Source organism: Podarcis gaigeae (assembly GCF_964106915.1).
Source record: "Podarcis gaigeae genome assembly, chromosome: 8".
Classification (NCBI taxonomy): Eukaryota; Metazoa; Chordata; class Lepidosauria; order Squamata; family Lacertidae; genus Podarcis; species Podarcis gaigeae.
The window spans coordinates 89,841,549-89,866,596 of record NC_139684.1 but is presented as its reverse complement, the minus strand read 5'-3'; the positions used below and the strand labels follow the sequence as shown (position 1 = coordinate 89,866,596).

The 25,048-nt window shown below is 49.6% G+C and overlaps 2 protein-coding genes and 1 long non-coding RNA gene across 4 annotated transcripts in view; 1 reads left to right on the top strand and 2 right to left on the bottom strand.

The window, feature by feature from the left end:
- Positions 1 to 447: 447 nt before the first annotated feature.
- Positions 448 to 3,840, bottom strand: LOC310851675 (zinc finger protein with KRAB and SCAN domains 4-like). Its single transcript, XM_083754306.1, has 5 exons — positions 3,624 to 3,840; positions 2,713 to 2,794; positions 2,364 to 2,446; positions 1,444 to 1,570; positions 448 to 787 (listed from the first exon to the last, which is right to left on the bottom strand). Exons 1-5 carry the CDS (start codon positions 3,783 to 3,785, stop codon positions 543 to 545), a joined length of 699 nt encoding a protein of 232 aa, XP_083610432.1. The 5' UTR covers positions 3,786 to 3,840; the 3' UTR covers positions 448 to 542.
- A 1,519-nt stretch (positions 3,841 to 5,359) lies between these two features.
- Positions 5,360 to 25,048, top strand: part of LOC310851813 — a 32,040-nt gene continuing 12,351 nt past the window's right edge. The window contains exon 1 of the long non-coding RNA XR_014567835.1: positions 5,360 to 7,308. This is a non-coding gene — a long non-coding RNA (uncharacterized lncRNA). The remainder of the gene's footprint in view (positions 7,309 to 25,048) is intronic.
- The window catches only part of LOC310851413 (uncharacterized protein), a 37,453-nt gene continuing 21,342 nt past the window's right edge, over positions 8,938 to 25,048 (bottom strand). Inside the window, exons 4-8 of one of the 2 annotated variants that reach the window (XM_083753787.1) lie at positions 17,909 to 18,403; positions 17,163 to 17,244; positions 16,448 to 16,530; positions 15,987 to 16,113; positions 8,938 to 11,832 (exon numbers count right to left, since the gene is read on the bottom strand). In XM_083753787.1, the coding sequence (XP_083609913.1) occupies positions 10,514 to 11,832; positions 15,987 to 16,113; positions 16,448 to 16,530; positions 17,163 to 17,244; positions 17,909 to 18,403 (2,106 nt within the window). In that variant the 3' untranslated portion in view covers positions 8,938 to 10,513. Of the gene's footprint in view, positions 11,840 to 15,986; positions 16,114 to 16,447; positions 16,531 to 17,162; positions 17,245 to 17,908; positions 18,404 to 25,048 lie in introns of both variants that reach the window. The other variant, XM_083753788.1, reaches the window with a different exon arrangement.

Here is a 25,048-nt window from a genome sequence, read left to right as displayed (position 1 = left end):
TAAAAAGTTATAGAATATACTTTTAAGGGTTCTGAGTCAATAGTCAAACAGTGAATCTTATTCTAATCGCCCCAGCTAAAAACCTTGCAACCTTGGCTCATCTTGATCTGCCAAGAGAACGGACACTGTGAAGAAGATATTAAAAAACTTGGCCAAGGACTTGCAAGTCCCAGCTCTGGGTACGTAGTAGGAATTGCTGTTGGGCACCAGATGTGGCAAAGAACCCGGCTGCAAACCTCACCCTCATATTATTTGGCCTTCTCAATGAACCTCTTTCCACATTTCAAGCACGAATAGGGTTTCTCCCCTGATGAATTCTGTGATGGGAAGTGAGATGGTCCTTTCGACTGAAGTTCTCTCCACACTCTTGGCACTCATAAGGTTTCTGAAATTGTTTCCCCTCACTCTGAATGCTTTGATGGATCGTGAGTTTGGCCTTCTCAATGAATCCTTCTCAATGAACCTGGATAGGGTTTCGCCCCTGTATGAATTCTTTGATGGACAGGAAGCTGGCGGCTGTCACTGAAGCTCTTTCCACATTCCTAGCAGTGATAAGGTTTCTCCCCTGTATGAATTCTGTGATGGGAAGTGAAACTGTCCTTTCGACTGAAGCTTTTTCCACATTCCAAGCACTGACGGGTTTTCTTCTCAATGGGATTTCTTTGATTTGAAGTGGAATGGGAGTTCTGACTGAAGCTCTCTCCGTACTCTGAATATGACTTCTCCACTGTTTGGCTTTTGTCGTGGTCTCCCTCATTCTCCTTCTCCAATTCATCATCACCTGCAACTAAGTGACAAACAGAGCCTCAGGAAGCAATGGAGTCCCAAATTATGGAGCAGTGCTAATTAAAGCTTGTGACAGGGAAAGAACTGAAGGGAGTTAGATGTGAGGTCTTCCTCCAGGGTTCACTGCCTGAGGTTCAAAAAGCCTGCTTATTTTCTGGGACGGATTTTGTTTGGCCCAATCTTGGGATCTGTGCCATCTCCAATGTCACTCGTCTCTTTAGTCAGCCAAGGACAGATAGAAGAACAGAAACAAAACATCTGAGAGAAGCCACTTCAACTTCCTGAATCACTTTGAAGATACATTTAAGAAGGCCTGGGCAGTTTAGAGGACTCTGGAAAAAATATGGGGGGGTGTCTTATCTGCCCTGGAGGATCTTCCCCCCTGCTCAGCACCTTGCACCTCTGGTGGCCCTGCCCCTATGAGGGGATGGGGGCTGCTGATGGATGGAGTCTGAGGGGGAAGGAGAGCGGTCAGCGCCCCTCCTCCTCCTCCTGTGCATCTGGCCAGAGCCATGGCTGCTTTCCTGAGGCCCTTCCTCTGCTTCTGCCCACATGAAGGGGCCCTGATGGGAGGCTGTGGGGGCTGCAGACAGACCAGCCCTTCAAGAGCAAAAGGGGGCCATCTTGGAGGGGGGTAGGCATAATATTAAGTCTTACTGAGAGCGTCCGAGATCCCCCGATTCTCCTCCATGACTTCCTTATGGAGGGCTCTCTGGTCAGGATCCAGCAATGCCCAGTCCACATCTGTGAAATGGACAGCTACATCTTCAAGGCACACTGGACCCTAAAAGAGAAAGGTTGTCCTCTTAGATAACATAAAGGTGAACTGTTACACTTTCTTGTTTTCTGCCTCTTCATTGATGTTCTGTATTAATTGGATTCTTTTTCTGCACATTTTATGGATGCATATTTTGATGTTTTAATGGAATTATTCGTTGTGTATTTTAATGAGGGGCATTAAGAAACTGGTGTTCTTCAAATCATTCCTCAAATCCTGTGCACAAACATTCCCGTTTTCCACATGGAAGGATCCCTTCTTCTGTCCCTCTGTGCTGTTCTTGCTGGGTGAGGAGTGTTGGGATCCCAGAATGCTGTGTGAGATAGTAAGTCTGCAGGCTTGAGTCTGCTAGCTGATGCAACTGGCTGATGCAATTGGCCTGCAATTCTTTCTATGCAAGTGCAGGGTCAGAATGATGTGGGTCAAAATAATGTTCTGTCAGTTGATTGGCTGTATTATAGCCTGTAGATATTTGTATATATAGAGCTCACAATAAATATACTGCACTGAAGAACCTGGAACTCTAAGCATTTCTGCGAAAGCGCCGCAAAGATTTCGCGACAGGGAGGACCCTCCTGAAGCCCTATAGACATCTCCAAGGTGCGCAGGGGAATGAGAGGGGGAAAGCCCCATTGTGGGACTGATGGGGTGAATCCTGGCCACTCTTTGGTATGGGGTGTGAACTGCTTAGAAGCCTATTTGAGCCTTCAACCCTCCTTCCTTGGCGGTTCCTCCCACCATTCCTCTGTGTCCCCCAGTCCATGGCATCCTCTCTCCCCACATGGCCCCTTCCTCCTACCTGCTCTGGGTCCACAGGGGCAGCTTCCCCTCCCCCACCAAGAAAAGATGGACAAGCAGGTCTTGCTGGCATCGTTTCGTCTCCTGCGAGAGAAGAAGGTAAGTGGGAAGCCAAGAGCGCATGCTTCACTCCGAAGGAAAACTACAGGTGCGCCTTCAAATAAGCAGGAGTTGCCACCTAAATGTGGACGTTTGCACCCATTTGACATACTAGTTGTGCAAAAGCACATCTCCCGTTCTCTGGGCTCTGGGTCCCCTGTGAATTCTCCAATAAGATGAAAAGAAATCACAGATTAGTTTCAAAATCCACAGCTTGTGAGCAGACGGAGAAAGAACTCCTTCCTCCTTACCCAGAGGCCTCTCTCTGGAGTCCAAGGGAGTCTTTTCTATCTCTGAGGAATCCGGACCTATTTCTGCTAACAGATCCTTCCCCTGAAAGAGCAACAAGAGGCAATTTGAGGCTGATTATGGGGAGTAAATCAGTCTCCTTCGTCTCTCCAGGGAATGGAAAGACACAGTTTTCACCCGCGGTTGCCATAAATCACCCCCGAGTTCGGAAGAAGGAGGGGGTCCAAGGCACTGGGTGCACAACCCTCAGTGGGTCTCGGCACTCCTCCGAAGCTGCTTCCAGGAGCGAAACTAGTTGCGTTACGTAAAAGGAAAAATCTGGAGAAAGCTAACACACATGCTTCGAGAGAGGCAGGAGGTTTTATCTGCTAATAATTTGGCCACTGAAAGGAAGAAGATTGAGACGGAAGATTACATCAAAGCACTACAGACATGCTGGTATGTGGAAGCCAACGGAACGGAAAGGGGGGGAATGACTTTTTATTTCTTGCTTTATGTGATTACCTAATAACCCTCCCCCTCAGAAGATCCGTCACAGTAACCAATTGACAAATGGGGTTAAAAATGAGCTGTGTGGGGAAAAATAATATGAATTCAAAGGTTTTATTCTGTGAAGGACTTGGGGGGGGGGGGAAGGCTCTATCTGTGACGCAGCAAGAATTGAGATTTGATACAGGAGGACAGACATCTGTTGCAGGGATTTTGGTCTTAGGGAGGGTGAGCCGAAGATTTGTTATCTGGATGGAATTGTGAACTGGAAGGGACAGCCCTCCTGGAAAAGACACTTTAGGGCTATCCAATATCATTCCTCGGATGCTTTCCAAAAAAGGATGGGCCATTAGGAAATGATTTGGGAATACTCTCCCTCCTCTTTGGAGCCCCTAGGGAGTATCCAGAGGAAAGTCTCTCTCACCTGCTGCTCTGCCTGCTTCCTCTCCTCTGCCTGACTCAGGAGGAAACCTTCGGCCAGGGCCACTGCCTGGGAACTGGTCTCTGCTCCACATTCCCTCACCCAGATCTCCATCTCCAGAGGAAGGACAGCCAGGAACTGCTCCAAGATCACCAGGTCCAGCATCTCAGCTTTCGTGTGCCTTTCTGGCTTCAGTCATTGACGGCAAAGGTGGTAGAGTTGGCTGCAAACGTCTCGGGGTCGTTTAGCCTCCTGGTAGCAGAACTGACTGAGCTGCTGGCTCTGCACCTCTGAGCAAGGGGTGTCCTCCTCACCCAGTTCCTTCTTCACAGAGTTTTCCCAGAATTCCCCACTGCTCCCAGTTTCCAGGGAATGGCCTCTTCCTGCTTCAGGGCCAGCTGAGTCTTGCTCATCCATCTCTATTCTCTGGACACCTCCAGATCGGAAGGAGTCCCTAGGTCTTCTGCCAAGTTCTGCCTGTCCTACTGAGAGGTGCCAGAGAATCCTGTAAAGCAAATGCATTCTTCTACTAAAAGATTGATAGACAGTCAGGAGAAGAGAAATGTTCCCTGGGCCAGCATGGATGAGTCTGAATCACAGCCCAGACTCGGAGTTCAAGCACCATATTCCCATATTCTGAAGACAGACTTTGTTGTGAGGGCAACTCTCTCCCCCTTCAGAATCATGGCTGCCTCCCACTGGGGGGCCTGGAGCCATCGCTAGCCCTCTGCTCCTCCCTGAATGGGCCTCATCCTCTTCTCAAGCCATCTCTTCCTCCTGTGGCAGGGAGTTCCATGGGCCTAACTGCGCACTGGGAGATGGAAGGACTTTGTTTAGAACAGAGGCCAAGTTTTTATTTCTGCCTCCAGATGTTTCCATCTGGCTGCCACCTGGGCTGATTCTTCAGTCCCATCAGGGTTCCTTTGCAGGCCCTTTTCTTCCTGACTCAGTGACCCCTCCCCAAAGGAGCAAGACAAGAGTGGCAGACCTCCTGCTACTTGCAGCCTCCCTGGCTTTGCAGAGAGGAAGGGGGGCAGAACCTCTTAGCCCTGGCTTGAGAATCCCCTTGCAGGAGCTGAGCAGAATCCCCATGGATCCGTCCCCTGCAGCCCTGGGACACCTCGCCCCACTTCTCCCCACTGCACCCTAGGGCAGAAAAGAGAGGAAACCCACCAGATGCCAGAAGGGAAACTGAGGCAGCTCCTGCAGAGGAAACGAAAGCCCCCTCACCCTCTGGCAAGGCAGGAGAGCTCAGTGGGTAGAGCACGAGTCTCTTTGGATCTCAGACCCCTGGGTTCAAGCCCCAGGCTGGGCAGAAGATTCCTGCCTGGCTGGGGGTGGGCTAGATGACTTTGGGGGTCCCTCATCATGACTCCCTGGCCCTCATGGCTGTTCTTCTGAGCCCTTGCAAAGCGGAGCTCTCCCTTCTCGCTCAGGAGCCAGGGCCCCAGAGGGGTCTTCTTGGGGGGACCCTTCCCACGCAGCCCTGGGACCCCCCATCTCCCCAAGGCGACTCACCCAGAAGGCGCCCCCAGGCAGCACTTGTGGAGCAGAGAGACAAAAGCCCGGATGGGGGCGGAGCTTGTGCTCTGGGGAGCCTCCTCCCTTTATTCCTCTCTAGGAAGCCAGCTTGGTGCCACTCTGCCTGCTGGTCCCTCTCTGCCTGCGGAGGAGCCCCGGGCGTGGCGCAGGTGCAGAGCTGCTCCATCGGGGGACCTTGGGGGCCTGGCAAGCTTGGGCTCCCAGGTCAAGAGAGCACCTTGTATCCTGACAATGAAAAGACACCCTCCTGACACACACACACTTGGTGGCATCTCCTTTCGGCAAAGGGTCAAAACATAGTTCCAACTTGAAAACCATCTCCAGGACCAGGCACCCTCATTGGGCTTTGCACTACAACTCCCAACCGGGCCTGCCAGCAGAAGGCAGGGGGGATGGAAACAGCCGTCCAAAAGGTCCGGCCAGCTCCAGAGGCGACCCAAGGCTGCTCTCCAACGGGCGCTGCTCCAGGCATCTGAGTTGCCCAGTTCAAGGGAGCTGGTGGGACTAAGAACCGGGGTTCCTGAATCGCAGGGGTTGGACTAGATGAGCCTGGAGTGTCCTCTTCCAGGATTCCTCTTCTGGCTGCCAATGCCACGGCTGGAATGTCTCCCAAAACTGCCCCCCCTTTCACAAGGAGCTCTTCCCCCCCCCCCCATGTCTTAAACTACCCTTTGACTGGCAACCATCTCCAATCTCCTTGCTCGACAATCCCAACCAAAGAAGCATTACATTCTGTGAAATCTACTCAGGAGTCCTGTAGTGACTTCATGCTCTTTATTGCAGCTTACAAAGCAGTGATTTAATTGCACCCCAATCCTCAGGCTGTTATATACATTATTTACACAATTAGTCCCGTCTGACTGGCTGATTCTGCTTCCCTCCTGGAGCCTGATTGGTCTTTTCCTGCAAGCCAATCAGTTGTTGCATTCTAGGATCCTACTTGCCTTTTGTTCAAGAATCCAAGATTAGTACATAGCCCCCCCACCCCTCTACGTTCCCGCTGTGCCCAGAAGGTTAGCATTCATAGTCGTTGAGCTATGCCGGTCACCTACGTATGCGTTGTGGTCTTGGGTGTCTCTCAGTAGGGATTCCTGGTTCTGGCTCTTGTTCCAGGGCTGCCGGCTGTGATGGGATCGTTGGGTTGGATGCTGCTCAGCCTTGGTCACTTCTGGACTTCCTAGTTCTGCCTCCCTTACCCGCTCCTCCTGCTCTATGGGCCTCACCGTTCTGCTATCCCCTTGGGATTCCTCTCTCCAGCCCTCTTGCAGTTCCCCCCCAGGAATCATCCGGAAGTTCAATAGTCCCAAGAAGGCTTGGAGTTCTGCCTTACCCTTAGGTGCAGGGGCATCGCAAATAGTCCTCACCTTGTCCCCGATCAGGTGGACTCTTAGACCCCGCCAGGGTGGCGAGGACATGGCTGACCATTGGCACCGGGTATGCATGAGCCGTAAGGACCTTCTTTATGGTACATTTGTAGTCTGCGCAGATGTGGACTGAGCCATTGGGCTTGATGGGTGTGATGATTGGGGTTTCTCAGGGGGCATTAGGCACCGGCTCGAGCACTCCTTGCTCCACAAGCCAGTCTAATTCCTCGTCAATGCGGGGTTTTAAGGGTGAACGGGACCTGGTGGGCCTTGAACCTGATGGGTCGTATGGCGGGGTCTAGTTGTAGGCCAACGGGGAGGGGGGGCAGTATATCCCCCCAATGCCCCATCGAAAACCTCCGGAAACTCTTTGCACATGGCGTCCACGTGGGAGCTGGTGCGGTTCACCCCGCTGATGGCTAACCCCAGTGGCCCAAACCACGCCAACCCCAATAAGCTAACGTAGCACCCCTTGACCACGATCAAGTCCAACCGCCACTTCCACCCTCGATACTGTACATTGAAGGTTCCCACCCCCATCGTGGGGACCTTGCGTTTGTGGAAGTCTCCCGGAGGGTGAATGGGGCTGGCCAAACTTGGAGCCGCCACTGAGACACAATTCCTTAATGTCCATGCCAAAATTATGGACAGGGTTGAGCCTGTATCAAGCTCCAGGCAGAACGGGGCTGCCCCTATCTGTGCCTCAATGTAATTTTTTCCTGCATTAGAATGAGGCAACTGGTATACCTGACAGTCTGTGATCTCCGTCGAGTTGCCTTGGTGTGTCAGATCACGGGGCCTGGGACTCTTGGGTTGGCCATCTGGTTCGAGGCGTCGGGCAGGGCAGGCATGGCACACCCGGGCAATGTGTCCCACTTTTCTGCATTGTCGGCATTCTGCGTTGTGGAAATGGCAAGTCCTCTGCTCGTGGCTCTCCCTGCAAGTTGCGCAGTTCCCATTTTCCGGATGAGGCTGTCGTGGTGGGTGTGCAGCTTATGTGCGCTGCTGCACTCAGTGCACGTCCTCACGGTCGGATTCTGAGTCGTCGGTGAGGTCCTCATGGTGGATCCCTGGTTGGGACGACATGTTTGACTGGAATCCTTGCGCTGACCTCTCGGCAGCTTCAGTTGCTAAAGCCTCCTCTAGGGCAGCCTGGAGCATCAGGTCCTTCTTGGCATAGAGGCGCCACTGCAGCTTCTCGTCCCTCAGGCCGCCCACGAGGCAGTCGCGGAGCATGTTCTCCAGCTCTGTGACGTTGCAGAGCCGGGCAGCCTGGCAGAGGGAGGTCACATTCCTGGTTATGGTTTCTCCAGAGACCTGCCGCTTTGCCTAGAAGGCATTTCGACACGCTACCCCGAGGGTTGTTGCGAGAAGTGTCCCTTCAGCCGTTCTATTATCGTGTCATAGGGAACGGTCGCAATATTTGTGGGAGCGAGGAGGGCTTGGGCGATCTTGAACGTTTCTTCTCCACAGATGCTGAAGAAGGTTGCCCTCTTCTTGGCTGTGTCTCATGACGTCCTTTGCCTCCAGGAGGAACTGGAAGCGGGTGGCGTATTCTTCCCAGTCTCCTGAGGCTGGGCTGAACGGCATGAAGTGGTTGTCTGTCGCCATTCTGGGTCCTTGGGCCCTGGAGCTGTAGCCTGGATGTGCAGTGCGATGCTGTGTTGCCTGTGGCGGCTGTGTGTGTTGCGCAGCAGACAGCTCAGCAGGATCCCACCTTCGTCACCAGTGAAATATATTCGGAGTCCTGTAGTGATTTCATGCTCTTTATTGCAGTTTGTAAAACAGTGATTTAATTGCCCCCCATATATATATATATATATATATATATATATGTTTTGGTGTCCTCGGGTGTCTTCCCGTGTAAAAGTTGGGGTGTCTAGGCGACGTTTCGACGAGGTCTCACTCGTCATCTTCAGGCTGGTGCTTTCGGCTTCTTGTTACTGGAACAGAGCGGGATCTCAATGTTTCAGTAACAAGAAGCCGAAAGCACCAGCCTGAAGATGACGAGTGAGACCTCGTCGAAACGTCGCCTAGACACCCCAACTTTTACACGGGAAGACACCCGAGGACACCAAAACCTGCATTCCTGTACCCGTGAAAATCTACGAAAGCATATATATATATATATATATATATATATATGTATATGTATGTATGTATATAAATTGCCTCAGGCTTTTATATACATTATTTACATTATTTACACAATGAGTCCCGTCTGATTGGCTGCTTCTGTTGGGATACTGCCAGGGAGACAGAGGCATCAGGCCTCCACGTCATCTCCGGACGATCTTTGGTCTCCCGTTGGATCCGCATCAGTCAATGAGCAACACGACCCTCAGACACATTCCAAGACTCATGCACGCCTTTCTCGCAGAGTTTCCACAGCGGAAGATTCACCCAGGAGAGCATATTTACAGTTTTATTCAACGTTGGTCAGAACAAAGGAAAAACATGACTGCTTGCATCCATGGCGAGGAAAACAGCCAGAACAAAAGCTATATACAAAACGGAAACGCCCAGTGAGCAGGAAGTTAGCAGGCATGTGACACACAACAGCCTGTTCCCTTTTTTAAGGAGGAACGGAAATATCCTAACAGATTCTGCTTCCCTCCTGGAGCCTGATTGGTCTTTTCCTGCAAGCCAATCAGTTGTTGCATTCTAGGATCCTACTTGCCTATTGTTCTAGGATCCAGGCTTAGTACATAACAATCTCCTTCCTCCGTGTCCCCAATTCTTAAATAGGCTTTATTTCAAAACAGGGTGGGGGGGTAAAGATGGCTTAGTCTTCCAAACAACCCTTTATCCATTAGTTAGTAGACAAGCTTCCCAGTGCAAGGAGAGGAAAGCAGACATCTGAGCCCAGCCTGGCCCCCCACCAAATTCTGCCCGCATGCCTTGAGGCCCCAAGATGAACGGAGGAAGGCCTGGGGGGCAGCTGCTGGCTGGGACTTTGATTTGGGCAGAGTGGGGGCACAAGGAGAGGGAGACAGGAAGACTGGCCAGGTGGTGGCACTGGGGGGATTAATTCACATTGGTTTTCTACCCAAAAGCCATCACCCCCGGCTGTGAGGAGGGTGGCGCCTCCTCCATGAATTCCTCTTCCACTCCCAGCCACTCCGCTCAAACCTTTGATAAAATCCTGCTCTCCTCCCTCCTCTCCGTCTCAGAGGTTGGGCTTTCTGTCTCATCTCAAGAACCGCCAAGGCGCCCGCAGTTGGCTCTTATCTTCCACCCAAACCGTCCACATCAATCCTAAGCATCTCCTGTTCTGATTTTCATTTTTTGTCTTCTTTTCCAGCTTTTCAGACTTCTCTTCCCTTCCTTTTATGGAGACATCTAGTGCTTCTGTTTTCTTTGTCAGTGTCTCTGCTTTAGTGTTCAAATTTGTCTCCATTTCATTATTTTCATCAATTCGGGCTAATAGCGTCTCCAAATTTAACACAGGCCCGGTGTTAACTGTTTTTGAACTGCCATATTCAAAATCTCCCTCTCCCTTGTTCTCAAAGCAGCCTATTTTCCAACAGCACCTTATCACAGAATAAATCTTTCCCAAGAGATCCTGTTTCCTGCATTTTTCCAGCCCTCCCTCTTCCTTCCAGCCTGATACCCAGCACACATAAGATGTTTAACATAAAATCCAATTTCTTAAATTAAAATTCGAATTAAACAAATAAACCAAATAATTACTTTAAGAGAGGAACCATAAAAAAGAAAAAAGAAAGAATGTGTCCAAGAGGACATAGCAATTTAGGTGTCCAGATAAGAGTGGTTGTCTTGCAGGAATTCCATTCTCTTTAAGTGGCTCAGAGTAGAAGAAATATTTTCCTTCAAAGAGAAACAAACTTGTCCAAACCTGTCTTGATTTTAGCTTTTTCAGCCAGTCCTTTTAAGAGCTCCAATTCTATTTTATAAAAGAACTTTAAAAATGAGACCAGACTTTCATAAATCCCTCCGATCACACTCTTGGCACTGAAATAGTTTCTACCCTGTGTGAATTCTCTGATGGGAAATGAGATTGTTGCTTTGACTGAAGCTCTTTCCACATTCCAAGCACTGATAGGGTTTCTCCCCTGTATGAATCCTTTGATGGGAAGTGAGTTGGGAGCTCTGACGGAAGCTCTTTCCACACTCCAAGCAGTGATAGGGTTTCTCCCCTGTATGAATCCTTTGATGGGAAGTGAGATGGGAACTCTGATTGAAGCTCTTTCCACATTCCACGCACTGATAGGGTTTCTCCCCTGTATGAATTCTACGATGGGAAGTGAGATCGTGGCTGTTACTGAAGCTCTTTCCACACTCCAAGCAGAGATAAGGTTTCTCCCCTGTATGAATTCTACGATGGGAAGTGAAACCGCGGCTTTGACTGAAGCTCTTTCCACACTCCAAGCAGTGATATGGTTTCTCCCCTGTATGAATTCTACGATGGGAAGTAAGGCTTTCTTTCCAGGTGAAGCTCTTTCCACATTCCATGCACTGAAAGGGTTTCTCCCCTGTATGAATTCTTTGATGGGAGGTGAGAGAGGAGCTTTCAGAGAAGCTCTTTCCACATTCCATGCACTGATAGGGTTTCTCCCCTGTATGAATCCTTTGATGGGAAGTGAGCTTGGCACTCTGACTGAAGCTCTTTCCGCATTCCACGCACTGATAGGGTTTCTCCCCTTTGTGTATCCTTTGATGGGAAGTGAGATCTGAGCAATTTCTGAATATCTTTCCACATTCCACGCACTGATAGGGTTTCTCCCCTGTATGAATTATTTGATGGGAAGTGAGATTGGCACTCCGAGTGAAGCTCTTTCCACATTCCACACACTGATAGGGTTTCTCCCCTGTATGAATTCTCTGGTGGGCAATGAGATAGCGTCTGTCAATGAAGCTCTTTCCACATTCCAAGCACTGATAGGGTTTCTCCCCTGTATGAATTCTCTGGTGGGCAATGAGATAGCGTCTGTCAATGAAGCTCTTTCCACATTCCAAGCACTGATAGGGTTTCTCCCCTGTATGAATCCTTTGATGGGAAGTGAGTCGGGAACTCTGACTGAAGCTCTTTCCACATTCCACGCACTGATAGGGTTTCTCCCCTGTATGAATTCTACGATGGAAAGTGAAACCCCCGTTTTGACTGAAGCTCTTTCCACACTCCAAGCAGTGATAGTGTTTCTTCTCAAGGGGATTTCTTTGATGGGAAGTGGAATGGGAGCTCTGACTGAAGCTCTCTCCACAGTCTGAATCTTGATATGGCTCCTCCACTGTGTGGATTTCGTTGTAGTCTCCCTTGTTCTTCATTTCCAATTCATCCCCACCTGAAACCAAGAGGCAAACGGATTAAATTCTCTGGGAGAAGTGCAGCCCCAAATTATGGAACAATGCTAATTAATGCTTGGGACAGAGGAGGAACTGAAGGGAGTTAGATGTTATAATGTTCCTTTTGTTGTGTAAAAATGTCTAGTTTTGTATAATAATAATAATAATAATAATAATAATAATAATTTATTATTTGTACCCCACCCATCTGGCTGGGTTTCCCCAGCCACTCTGGGCGGCTTCCATAGAAACCAAAAATACAGTAAAATATCACAGATAAAAAACTTCCCTGAATAGGGCTGCCTTAAGATGTCTTCTAAATGTCAGGTAGTTATTTATCGCTTTGACATCTGATGGGAGGGCGTTCCACAGGGCGGGCGCCACTACCGAGAAGGCCCTCTGCCTGGTTCCCTGTAGCTTTGCTTCTCGCAATGAGGGAACCGCCAGAAGGCAACCACACGCTCAATCACCTTGCCCAAGAATGGAAGATTTGAGACTGGCCGATAGTTGGCCATACTGGCCGGGTCTAAAGATGGTTTTTTAAGAAGCGGTTTAATGACCGCCTCTTTCAGCGGATCTGGGAATGTTCCCTCACAGAGGGAAGCATTCACCACCCCGCAGAGCCCATCGCCCAGCCCTTCCCGGCTTGCTTTTATTAGCCAGGATGGGCAAGGATCAAGGAGACAGGTGGTTGGTTTCACGCGTCCAAGCAGTCTGTCCACATCCTCAGGGGCAACGGATTGAAATTGATTCCATGCAACTTGACAAGACAGAGCTCTAGCACTCCCCCGCCCCAGCCCTGCTCCCACGGTGGTGTCTAGCTCCTTCCGAATATGAGTGATTTTATCTGCAAAAAACTTTGCAAAATCGTTGCAGGAGATCTTGGGGTCTTTACAAGGCCCCAGTGGTAAAGGTGGTTCCGTTAAATTGCAAACCACCTGAAAGAGACTCCTGCTACTATTTTCTGCAGATGCAATAGAGGCGGTGAAGAAAGTCTTCTTCGCCATCGCTATCGCCACTTGGTAGGCTCGACGTTGAGCTCTAACCTGTGTCCGGTCAGATTCGGAGTGAGTTTTCTGCCACCGACGCTCTAGCCGTCTCAGCGTTTGTTTCATCGCCCTCAGCTCCGAAGAAAACCACGGGGCTCTCCGGGCTCCATGCAATCGGAGAGGGCGCTTCGGAGCCAGTCGATAGCCCTGGTTAACGCCGCATTCCAGCGGGCCACCAGGGAATCAGCTGAAAGGCCATCAACATGGGCTAAAGCATCCCCTCCGAATTGGTCCCACCTCCCTGCAGAGGGGAAGGGTCGCGGAGAAGTCCAGTTGCACCAGGAAGTGATCTGACCATGGCACTTCTTTTGTTTCACCTTTACTTAGTGTCAGATCACCCACGTCACTAGAGGTGAACACCAGGTCTAAGGCATGTCCATGACTATGAGTTGGGCCAAACTTATTCAGGGACAGCCCCATGGAGGCCATGCTTTCCACGAAGTCCCGAGCAGCCCCTTGTAAGGTCGTGTCGGCATGGATGTTAAAATCCCCTAGGACAACCAAACTAGGTGTCTCCAGGAGAAAATCCGCCATGACCTGAAGCAGCTAGGACAGGGAATCCTTAGTGCAGCGGGGAGGTTGGTACACCAAGAGGAATCCTGTACTGCCCCTATTGCCCAACTTCCAGAACATGCACTCAGAGAACTGGATCTTCCCAGTAGGACGCCTGGTGCAAGCTAGTGACTTCCTAAAAATCACTGCAACCCCCCCTCCCCGCCCACATGACCTGGGTTGCTGTGCGTAAGAGAAACCTGGTGGACAAGCAGCGGCAAGGACAGGCCCATCTGCTTCCTCCAACCAGGTCTCTGTCACACATGCCAGGTCAAATCCTCCATCCACAATCAAGTCGTGGATGGCAGTGGTTTTATTCATCATTGACCTGGCATTGCACAGCAGCACTTTCAGGTCATGTGGGTTTCCCCTGTTGATTCCAGTATCCATCTGGTCAAGGCCAGACCCGGAGGCAGGGATAGTCTTCAAACAACGACTAAACCTGCCTCCTCGGTAATGACATGGTCTGGTCTTAGCGTAACTCCGCCTCCTGCCCATGATCACCGAGATCGGATGTCTCAGTGCATCCCCCCCTCCCCGTGGAACTTGTCCCAGCCATCGTGTTGGCTGGGGAGCCACTCCCAGGCAGCCCTGATCCCGCCCCTTAAAAACAAAACACAAACTATACAGAACCAATAAAACAACAACAACAACAACAAGGAACAGAACAATTATACTAAAATTAATCCCCAACCAACTATCCATCCCACCCACCCCCAACAAAGGAAAAAAGGAAAAAAAGGAATAAAAATTTAAATTGCCACCGACTGCTTGAGGACATTTTAAAGCACATTAACCACCTGGAACAGGGAAGCAATGGCAGAACACTTCCCACACTTCCCCAAAAGTTTGTTCCAAATAAGGGCTTGGGCCACGCCCCCTTGGCCAGTTGGAGAAGGCCCTGGAAGGGAGCAGGCCCTGCAGTCCTCACCCAGTCCTTTATTTATATCCCGCCCTCCCCAGCCGAAGCTGGGCTCAGGGCAGCTAACAACAATCAAGTTGAATATTATGTTTTCTCTCTCTAGTTTTGAAAAGTACAGCTTAACCTGGTAATGTCATTTTGTTCAAATTTAAATATGGATCTGTACTATATTCATAAATAAAATGTGCTTTTTTATTATTTAAAGGTGGCCAAAGCGGGAAAGTTCCCTGTCCAAAATGAAGATATACAGTGGTACCTCGGGTTACATATGCTTCAGGTTACATACGCTTCAGGTTACAGACTCTGCTAACCCAGAACTAATGCTTCAGTTTAAGAACTTTGCTTCAGGATAAGAACAGAAATCATGCCCCGGCGGCGCGGTGGCAGCAGGAGACCCCATTAGCTAAAGTGGTTAATATGCTACGTTGTTCAATATGCAATAATAAATCTAAACAAATTGTAAGAGCTTGAGAAATATTTGGGAACATTGACTCTGGACTGACTTGGTCATAGTCAGCTGCCTTGTGGTCAGCGATGTAAGAGTAGGGGAATAAAGATGGCAAACATGAACTTCTGTGTGCTGAAAAACACATTTTGTATATTGAACAAATGTGTGTAGCAGCTGCCAAATTTAAATTTATTTAGTGGCTAAAAATTTAATGATGATGTGCATCACCATAAACCAATTTGGATGTTTTTTTAAATTATCAACATCACAGAATGCAGCAGAAACTTGTCATATCAGTATTATTATTAGTATTATTATTCAAGTTTCCTTACACTGGTATCTCAGGTTACATATGCTTCAGGTTACAGACTCCGCTAACCTAGAAATAGCACCTCAGGTTAAGAACTTTGCTTCAGGATGAGAACAGAAATTGTGCTCTGGCAGCGCAGCGGCAACAGGAGGCCCCATGAGCGAAAGTGGTGCTTCAGGTTAAGAACAGTTTCAGGTCAAGAATGGACCTCCGAAACGAATTAAGTTCTTAACCCAAAGTACCACTGTACTTACATGTTACATTATTGTGAGAAGTTACAAGGCAGGGGGCCTTCTCGATATGGGAACCCACCCTGTGGAACGCCCTCCCATCAGATGTCAAGGAAATGTTTTTCTATTTGTTGGAAGTTGCCCAGAGTGGCTGGGGCCACCCAGTCAGATGAGCAGGGTAAAAATAATAAAATTATCGTCATTGTTACTACAGGGTTCACTGCCTGAGATTCAAAAAGCCTGGCTCTGTTTTGGGATGGAGTTTGTTTGGTTCAGTCGTGGAATCTGTGCCATCTCCAATGTCAAGCGACTCTTTGGTCAACCAGAGAGAGACAGAAGCAAGAACAAAGCAGGAAACGTGACTGGAGCTACTTCAACATCCCAAATCACTCTGAAGCCTACATTGAAGAAGGCCTGGGCAGTTCAGACAGCCTGGTCAGGGTTTTAAAAGGCAGAACTGGAGGAAGAATATTCACAGGGAAAGCAATCAATAGCCATCCATTCAAGGTTTGCTGTGGGAGTGTTAACATCCCAGGTGCTGCGGGTGGCGCTGTTGAGCCCCATCAAAATATCAGAGGTTCGTCACATAGAGAGATGTCTTGCATTACAAAACAGATAGGATGATCCAATAGGGAGCCTTACCGAGAGAGTCCAATATCCCACGATTCTCCTCCATGACTTCCTTATGGAGAGCTCTCTGGTCAGGATCCAGCAATGCCCACTCCTCGTCTGTGAAATGGACAGCTACATCTTCAAAGCACACTGGACCCTAACAGAACAGGAAAAAGGCTGTCCTCTTAGAGAACATTCCCTTGGCTCTGTTGTTTTCTACAGCGGCCAGACCCCTCTCTGCCTTCCTCATCCCTCCTCTCTCCTGCTGCAGCTTCTGCCTCGGAGTCTGGGCTGCTCTCTGCCACAGACTCCCTCTGCTCCCTCAGCCCTCTTCCCTCTCCAGCTTCAGACACCTCCTCCTCCTCCTCCTCCTCCTCCTCCTCCCAGTCGGCTCCCTCTTCTCTGGCTCCTCCCACCATTCCTCTGCATCCAACTGTGTCCAGCCAGTCTGCATCCAAGCAGTCCTTCCCCACAAGGCTCCTTCCCCCTACCTGATCTGGGTCCACAGCTGCTGCCTCCCCTCCACCACCGTGAAAAGATGAAGGAGCAGGTCTTGGTGGCATCATTCCGTCACCTGGGAGAGACCAAGGTAAGTGGAAACCGTGAGCGCCTGCTTCTCTCAGAGGTGAAACAGTGCATCTCTAAGTGCAGATGGAGCTTCGTCCAAGTCTCCCCTGCTAGCTTCCGGTTCCGCTCTGCTTTAATGGAGGCAGCGGGAGATCGTTGGCAAAGGAAAAACAAGGATGACTGAGGGTAATTCTCCTTGCAAGTTTCCCCCAGGGACGGGGGGAACGGGCTTCACTCCCAGTTCGTCTCGGTACCAGGCTCCGGCTCCGGCATGGATTGCGAGAGGTAGGGAGGCGCTGAGTGCAAAAGCCTTTCGCCTGCCAAAACCCCTCCTTCGCTGCCATTAAGAAGCAGAGGTTCTCCTGTCAATTAGAGCTCAATTTGGACTAATGTACAGGCGTTGCTGGAAGAGATAATAAACTGTGGAATTGAACCAGCTGCAGTAAAAGTCTTCCCAGCTGAGTACATTTGGACATTTGTACCAATTTCATATAATAGTTGTGCAAAAATACCTCTCCCCCCCCCCCCGAGCTCTGAGCTCCAGGTGTCTTCCCCCAAAAGATGCAAAGAACTCACAGGTTAGTTTCAAAACCAAGAGAATGTGACAAAACAGGGGAGAAAACACTCCTTCCTCCTTACCCAGAGGCCTCACTCTGGCGTCCAACGGAGTCTTCTCTGCCTCAGAAGAATCAAGACCCATTTCTGCCCAAAGATCCTTCCTCTGAAAGAGCAACAAGGATTCAAAACAGAGAATGGGGAGAAGGGTTAGAGAAGGAATGGCAGAGGCAAGCGCTTTCGGGGGACAGAGGTGAAAGCTGCTTCCTGCTTCTGCTAGACTGGTGTCTGGGGTTGGCTGCCAGGACCATGAAACATTGGTCCTCAAGGATCTTCACTGGCTCCCAGAACGTTTCCCAGCACAATTCAAAGTGTTGGTGCTGAACCTTAAAGCCCTAAACGGCCTCAAAGGCCCACTATACCCAAAGGAGCATCTCCATGAACTGAGGTCCAGTCCCGAGGGTCTTCTGCTGATTCCCTCACTGTGGTAAGTGAAGTTACAGGGAACCAGGCAGAAGACCTTCTCCACAGTGGCCCCCACCCTGGGGAATGCCCTCCCATCAGGTGAGAAGGAGATAAGAAAATGCATAACTTTTAGAAGACATCTGATGTCTTCTTATGCTTTTATATGTGCCGGAAGGCAGATCGGTGTAGTATTATTATTATTATTAATAATAATAATAATAATAATAATAATATGAAGAAGCAGAAGAAGAAGATCTGTTCCTAGATGCTTTCCAAAAATGGTTGGGCCATTAGGAAATGATTTGGGAATACTCTCCCTCCTCTTTGGAGCCCCTTGGGAATATCCAGAGGAAAGTCTCTCTCACCTGCTGCTCTGCCTGCTTCCTCTCCTCTGCCTGACTCAGGAGGAAACCTTCGGCCAGGGCCACCGCCTGGGAACTGGTCTCCGCTCCGCATTCCCTCACCCAGTTCTCCACCTCCAGAGGAAGGACAGCCAGGAACTGCTCCAAGATCACCAGGTCCAACATCTGAGCTTTCGTGTGCCTTTCTGGCTTCAGCCATTGATGGCAAAGGTGGTAGAACTGGCTGCAAACCTCTCGGGGTCCTTTGGCCTCCTGGAAGCAGAACTGCCTGAGCTGCTGGCTCTGCACCTCTGAGCAAGGGGTGTCCTCCTCACCCAGAATCCTCTGCATGGAGTTTTCCCAGAATCCCTGACTGCTCCCCGTTTCCATGGCATGGCCTCTTCCTGCTTCAGGGCCAGCTGAGTCTTGCTCATCCATCTGGGCTCTCCGGAAGTCTCCAAGAGATCGGAAGGAGCCTCTTGGTCCTCTGCCAAGTTCTAATGGAAGGTGCAACAAATCCTATGAATCAAACACAGTCTTCTATTGTAAGCTCAATACACAGCCAAGAGAAGAATATTCCCTGAGGAAGCGTGGCTGAGTCTTGCTAGGAACCAGGGCTGGATTGCAGCACAGCTCAGACTCCAAGCTGCCTGTGGGGGAAAGGGGGAGGGAGAAGTCATAACTGTGAGTGACAAGTGAGTGTAATCTGGAGCCAAGGCAAGGTCCCTCCCCACCCCACTTCACAGTCCAGAGCTTCGCCCCAACCCAGCCATATCTGCTTGGGTGGCTTGGTGAGCAGCAGGGCCCATGTCCAGCTCCAGCCACTGTCCCTTGGGGACTTCCTGCTCTGGATCCGAGGGGACAGTGGCAAGGCCCTCTGGGTGGAACTGCCCTGGAAGACGCCTCAGAAACTGGACTTTGCATCAAATAAAGAATTGTTGTTGTTCTTGTTTAGTCGTGTCTGCCTCTTCGTGACCCCCTGGACCAGAGCACGCCAGGCCCTCCTGTCATTCACTGCCTCCCAGTTTAGTAGAATAAAGAATTAGGGAGGGAAATGGCCGACATACAGAGATTTATTATACGGAGATTTATTAATAGGGAGAAAAGGGAAGCTAAAGGGTTCGCAAGGAGGACGGTTTGTAAGCAGAGGTATTACTGTACTTCTCCTTCATGGTCTTTCCCTCCTAATATCCTTCTCCCTCATGTCCCTCTTAATATACTTCTCCCTCACAATTATGTCCCTCCTAATATCCTTCTCCCTCACAATTATGTCCCTCCTAATGTCCTTCTCCCTCATGTCCCTCTTAATATACTTCTCCCTCATAATTATGTCCCTCCCAATGTCCTTCTCCCTCATGTCCCTCTTAATATACTTCTCCCTCCTAATAATGTCCCTCCTAATATCCTTCTCCCTCACAATTATGTCCCTCCTAATGTCCTTCTCCCTCCTCGCTGTCTTCCAGTCCCACCTCCCTGGCCAGGGCCTGAGCTCCCTCTGGCTCCCTCCCGGACCCCCAGCCTCTCTTCCCTCCCCTTCCCGCCTCCCGGGGCAGGGAGTTCCCCAGGCTTTCCCGAGAGGAGACCCACCAGAACCGAGGGCCAGGCCGGAAGGGACGTCAGAGGGCCCGCCTTCCTTTCCTGTCCTCTCTAGGAAGCCAGCTCGGCGCCCCTTAACCCTTCTCTCTCCCGCGGAGCCGTCCGGGGCGTCGCGCAGGCGCAGAGCTGCTCCCTCTGAGGGGCGCCGGAGTGGGCGCGTGTGCGTGGGAAGGGGGAACCCGTGTCCCGGAGGAGGAGCCCCTCTCTCTGCCTGGGGCTGCGAAGGGGCGTCTGGGCGGGGGAGAGGGGGGTCTTCCAGGGAGGGCCAGATGGGGGACCCGGGGTGTCTCTCTTGGGGGCGTCTGGGGGGCCGCGGAGCAGTGAGCCCTGTCCCAGCAAGAGGGGGGCCTGGGGGGGTGCGGGGCGCCTGGCCGGGAAGAAGCCGGAGTGGGCGCGTGTGCGTGGGAAGGGGGAACCCGTGTCCCGGAGGAGGAGCCCCTCTTTCTGCCTGGGCTGCGAGAGCGGGGGAGAGGGGGGTCTTCCAGGGAGGGCCAGATGGGGGACCCGGGGTGTCTCTCTTGGGGGCGTCTGGGGGGCCGCGGAGCAGTGAGCCCTGTTCCAGCAAGAGGGGGGCCGGGGGGGTGCGGGGCGCCTGGCCGGGAAGAAGCCGGAGTGGGCGCGTGTGCGTGGGAAGGGGGAACCCGTGTCCCGGAGGAGGAGCCCCTCTCTCTGCCTGGGGCTGCGGGGGAGAACCCGGTCTCTGGCACCTGGAGCCCCTGGAGAAAAAAGAGGCATGGAAATGCCACGGACAACTAAATAAATAAGCGTCCGTTGTATATCAAGCAAGAGGAAAGGACCACACAAAAAGCAAGAACATTAGTCCACAGATTCTGTTTTATTCAAACCCAGAAGAGAAAAAAGCAGCAGGAAGTGCAGCGTCTCAAAGATGCAGCGTAACATCTTTACCTTAAAAGAAGTAATGAAACGTAACAATCGGCAAAGAGGCAGTGAAATGGAATTTTTCAGTGGCAAGGGGGACAAGGAAACCCATCACAGCAGGCCTGTGTTGTGAAGCATCAGGACAAGAGATTTCTGTACATCTCAAGAGCAACAAGAGTGTATTCCTTGCCCCCCTTTGCTTGAGAAGGAAAACTCTGCAAGTGTTTGGCTCCAGGGTCCCTCGAGAGAGAGTTGGTTCTGACTCTCTGAGCAAAGAGGAAGGAAAAGGGGGTCCTGCAAGGAGAGGATGAGGGGAAGACCCTCTTTTCTAGGGGTCCCTCCAAATGCTCTTGTCTGGCTGGTCTTTCTTCACCCAGTCATGTCAAGGAGCAGCATGAGGGCTAAAAGGAGGAATAAATCGAGGACAATATCCCACTCCTCTCAGAAAAGCTCTTCTTTCTCTTTTTGTGGAGGGTATAGGCCTGGCTTTTTGAAGCTTTGACCATTAGGCCTGCTCACCATCACCTTTTATAGTGGTACCTCAGGTTAAGTACTTAATTTGTTCTGGAGGTCCGTTCGTAACCTGAAACTGTTCTGGGGCCTCCTGAAACTGTTCATGTGCCGCCGGAACATGATTTCTGTTCTCATCCTGAAGCAAAGTTCTGAACCCGAGGTACTATTTCTGGGTTAGCGGAGTCTGTAACCTGAAGCGTCTGTAACCCGAGGTACCACTGTACATACTTTACATTTGCTGAGGTAAAATGTCCACCCCCAACATTGCTTGCGGCAGTTCTGCCCTTGCCTGAATCTCCTCCATTTTTAAAGGAAACCTCTCTTTTTCATGGGCCCTCTTGGCCTCCCTGTCTCTTTCTTCTTGGGCTTATCTCTCTCTCTCTCAGCCTGTATCTCTGCTAGATGAAGGGCAGCAGCCATTCTGGCCTCTTCTCTTTCTTTCTCTGCTTCAACCTTAGACAATTCCAATCTTAGCCTCATCATCTCTAATATATTAGGATTCTCCTCAGACGCAGCAGCTGGGTCATCCTGAGTCTCTTTGGCTTGGCGCTTGCTGGTCATTTTCTGACAGGAATTTTTTCTCTTTTTAATCAAAGAACTTCACTCCTTTATTACACTGGTTGTTCTGTGTCTCTGGGTACGTTTCTGTGTGGGATTTTACTTGGTATCACGGCTCTTTTCCCCCCGGCACCCTTGGGCCCGCCCTTCAGGCTTGTCGTTTTGAGACCCCACTTCCTCCCTGGGTTCCTTTTTCTGGAAGGGACTGAGTATTACTGCTCCCCCTGAGTCTCCTTTGATTTCATCTCCCAAGGTAGAGACTTCAGTTACTGTTTTCAGCCTAAATGAGCAGGAACCTCTTGAAAACATTGCTCTAAACTGATGAGCTGTTTGAGCTCATCTAACTTTCCTCCTGTCTGTCCAGAGCTTCGTCAATTCGGCTGCCCAGTTGGGCCTAAGTCTCTCCTGGTTTCCTTTTAATTTCACGAAAGGCTTTTTGGCTTTGTTCTGCAGTCAGTCCAAAGCGCACTTTCACTCTCTCTTTAAATGTGAGGGAATCAGAGGTTTCATCCTCTCTGAGATCTGAGTATATTTCACTCAAAATTCCACATATCTGTGGGCGTAAGTGCAGCACCCAGTTTTCCTCAGGAATGTTTAAGTCTGCCAGTCCGCTCAAAACTAAATAGGATCTGTGTGGGTTTTAACTTCCTATCCCACCTCTGCCCCCAATTAATATGCGATGACGCAAGGGCTCTTCCCCCCCGGCAGCCTTGGGCCCGTTCTCTCTCTTAAATATAGTGCACCCACCTCACAGAACACAATTCCCACAAATGCCCTCCAACTACCTCAGATTATCTTGTGAGGGACTTGCGTGAGGTAAAACTTACTAATTGGGAGTCTCAGGCAAGAATTGTTCAAATAAACATTAACAATTTTATTTAACAAGGAAGTTTATGACACAAGTGGATAAAACTTAGGATACCTCAGTTTACAATGTTATTTCCCTTCATGGTTTTCTCAGTTGTTTCACACGTAATACTTTGGCTCTTAACAAGGTGGCACTTTCTGCCAGTTACCCTACTCCCGAGGTACTCCAAGCCAAAGACCCAAGGGATCTCTGGTTTGGGAGTCTTCTCTTTCTAGAAGGATCTCTCCCCTCCTGACTGGGATGAGAGCTCAGCAGCCGGTCTCTTTCCAGCTCCTCCTTCTCCTGGCTCAGCATCCCAGTTCCTTCCTGGCCTGATTTACTCTCCCAGGACACCACACACTGTCCTTCCCACTACGCTCAGAGACTCCTTTCTCTAGCTGGTGGTCTTTTCCTCAGAGTGGATGTTTCCACCCAGAACCAGCTCCTCTCACTCCCCATCTTCCCCACCTCCCTCCAGAGCTCCTAGCCATGGGGTCAAATGGGCTCAGGTCTCCCTCCTCCAGCTCCAGGGCTTAGTCTGTCTGCTAAACCACATGGGGCGTCTTTGGGTGTAATAATAATAATAATTTATTATTTATACCCCCGCCCATCTGGCTGGGCCACCCAAGCCACTCTGGGCGGCTTCCAAAAAAATTAAAATATTGTAATACATCAAATATTTAAAGCTTCCCTAAACAGGGCTGCCTTCAGATGTCTTCTAAAAGTCTGGTAGTTGTTGTTCTCTTTGACATCTGCTGGGAGGGTGTTCTACCACTGAGAGGGCCCTCTGCCTAGTTCCCTGTAACTTGGCTTCTCGCAGGGAGGGAACCGCCAGAAGGCCCTCAGCGCTGGACCTCAGCGTCTGGGCAGAATGATGGGGGTGGAGACGCTCCTTCAGATATACTGGACCGAGGCCATTAAGAGCTTTCAAGGTCTACACCAACACTCTGAATTGTGCTCGGAAACGTACTGGGAGCCAACGTAGGTCTTTCAAGACTGGTGTTATATGGTCTTGGTGGCCGCTCCCAGTCACCAGTCTGGCTGCCACATTCTGTTGTTGTTTTTTTAAATAATATTTATTAAAGTTTTAAAGGTTACAAAAGGAAAAAAGAAAAAACACCAAATTAAGCAAAAAACCAAGACAATACATCACAATAAGTAAAAAAAACCAAAACAGAAAAATACAAACAATTAAAAAACAAATCAAACCTTCCCATAACTTATCTTTCATTTGCTTGTTTCCTTGACCTCCTCACACCTCCTTTTTTTGTATTCTTGTTCAGTTAGATATTTCAGCAAATCCTTTCCATCTTTGTTTTTATCCTAATAATTTATCTTAATATACTGTAATTTTACATTCTCTTCTTTCAACAATTAACAATCCATTTTTACTTAGTACTTTATAACATTTCTGCTAAAACCACATAACTTCATTCCAGCAACCTTCTAACATTCCTTAATTTTACAATGTTTCTATAAGTAAACTTTAAATTTCTTCCACCGACTCTTCTCCCTGGTCTCAGATTCTGCCAGTCATTTCCACCAGTTCCATGTAGTCCATCACCTTCATCTGCCATTCTTCCCGGGTGGGTAGATCTTGTGTCTTCCAGTACTTTGCAATAAGTATTCTTGCTGCTGTTGTTGCATACATAAAGAAAGTTCTATCCTTCTTAGGCACCAATTGGCCGACCATGCCCAGGAGAAAGGCCTCTGGTTTCCTCAGGAAGGTATATTTAAATACCTTTTTTATTTCATTATAGATCATCTCCCAGAAGGTCTTAATCCTTGGGCATGTCCACCAAAGGTGAAAGAATGTACCTTCCATCTCTTTACATTTCCAACATTTATTATCGGGCAAATGATAAATTTTTGCAAGCTTGACTGGTGTCATGTACCACCTGTAGATCATTTTCATTAAATTCTCTCTTAAGGCATTACATGCCGTAAATTTCATACTGAAGGGGTACAGTTAGGGTTACCCCAGAAAGCCCTAAAAAAAAGGGTTACCCCAGAAAACCCTAAAAAAAACTGTTTGTGAATTCTTCCCCCAGCCAGGCCTCGGCGTACGCAACGTATGCATTTTAAAGAGAGCCAGTGTGGTGTAGTGGTTAAGAGCGGTGGACTTGTAATCTGGGTAACCGGGTTTGCGTCTCCGCTCCTCCACATGCAGCTGCTGGGTGACCTTGGGCCAGTCACACTTCTCTGAAGTCTCTCAGCCCCACTTGTTGTGGGGGAGGAAGGGAAAGGAGAATGTGAGCCGCTTTGAGACTCCTTAAAGGGAGTGAAAGGCGGGATATCAAATCCAAACTCCTCTTCTTAAAAACTGCATTTTCCTCTAAGACAAAAAGCACGAGCTAAGCAGTCCTCTCTGTAACAAAAATGCGGTAACAAACCCATAGCTGAGAACAGTAAAGCTTTTCGCTTCCCAGATCCCAGATGACCTTGTCCTGGTACATTGATTTGCAACATACTTCCGGGAACAGAGCCAGAATACGAAAAGCAACATTTCTATGTAAGAATCTGTGAAGGGGGAGAGGAAAAAAGGGGTTTGAAAAAAGGATAAAACCTGATTGTAAAATGTTTTCAGGGCAGCGTGTCTTTTGTGAACTGAATCACACAGGTGCCTCTGCCCCCCCCCCAGATGGCAGAATAAAACGCTCTTTCTCTGGATTAACCCCTTGGTGTTGTTTGGCTCCTTTTGTCTCTGCTCGGGTGCAACAATTATTCCTACCCATGGATTAAAAAGGCTACAATACCTGTGGTCCATAACT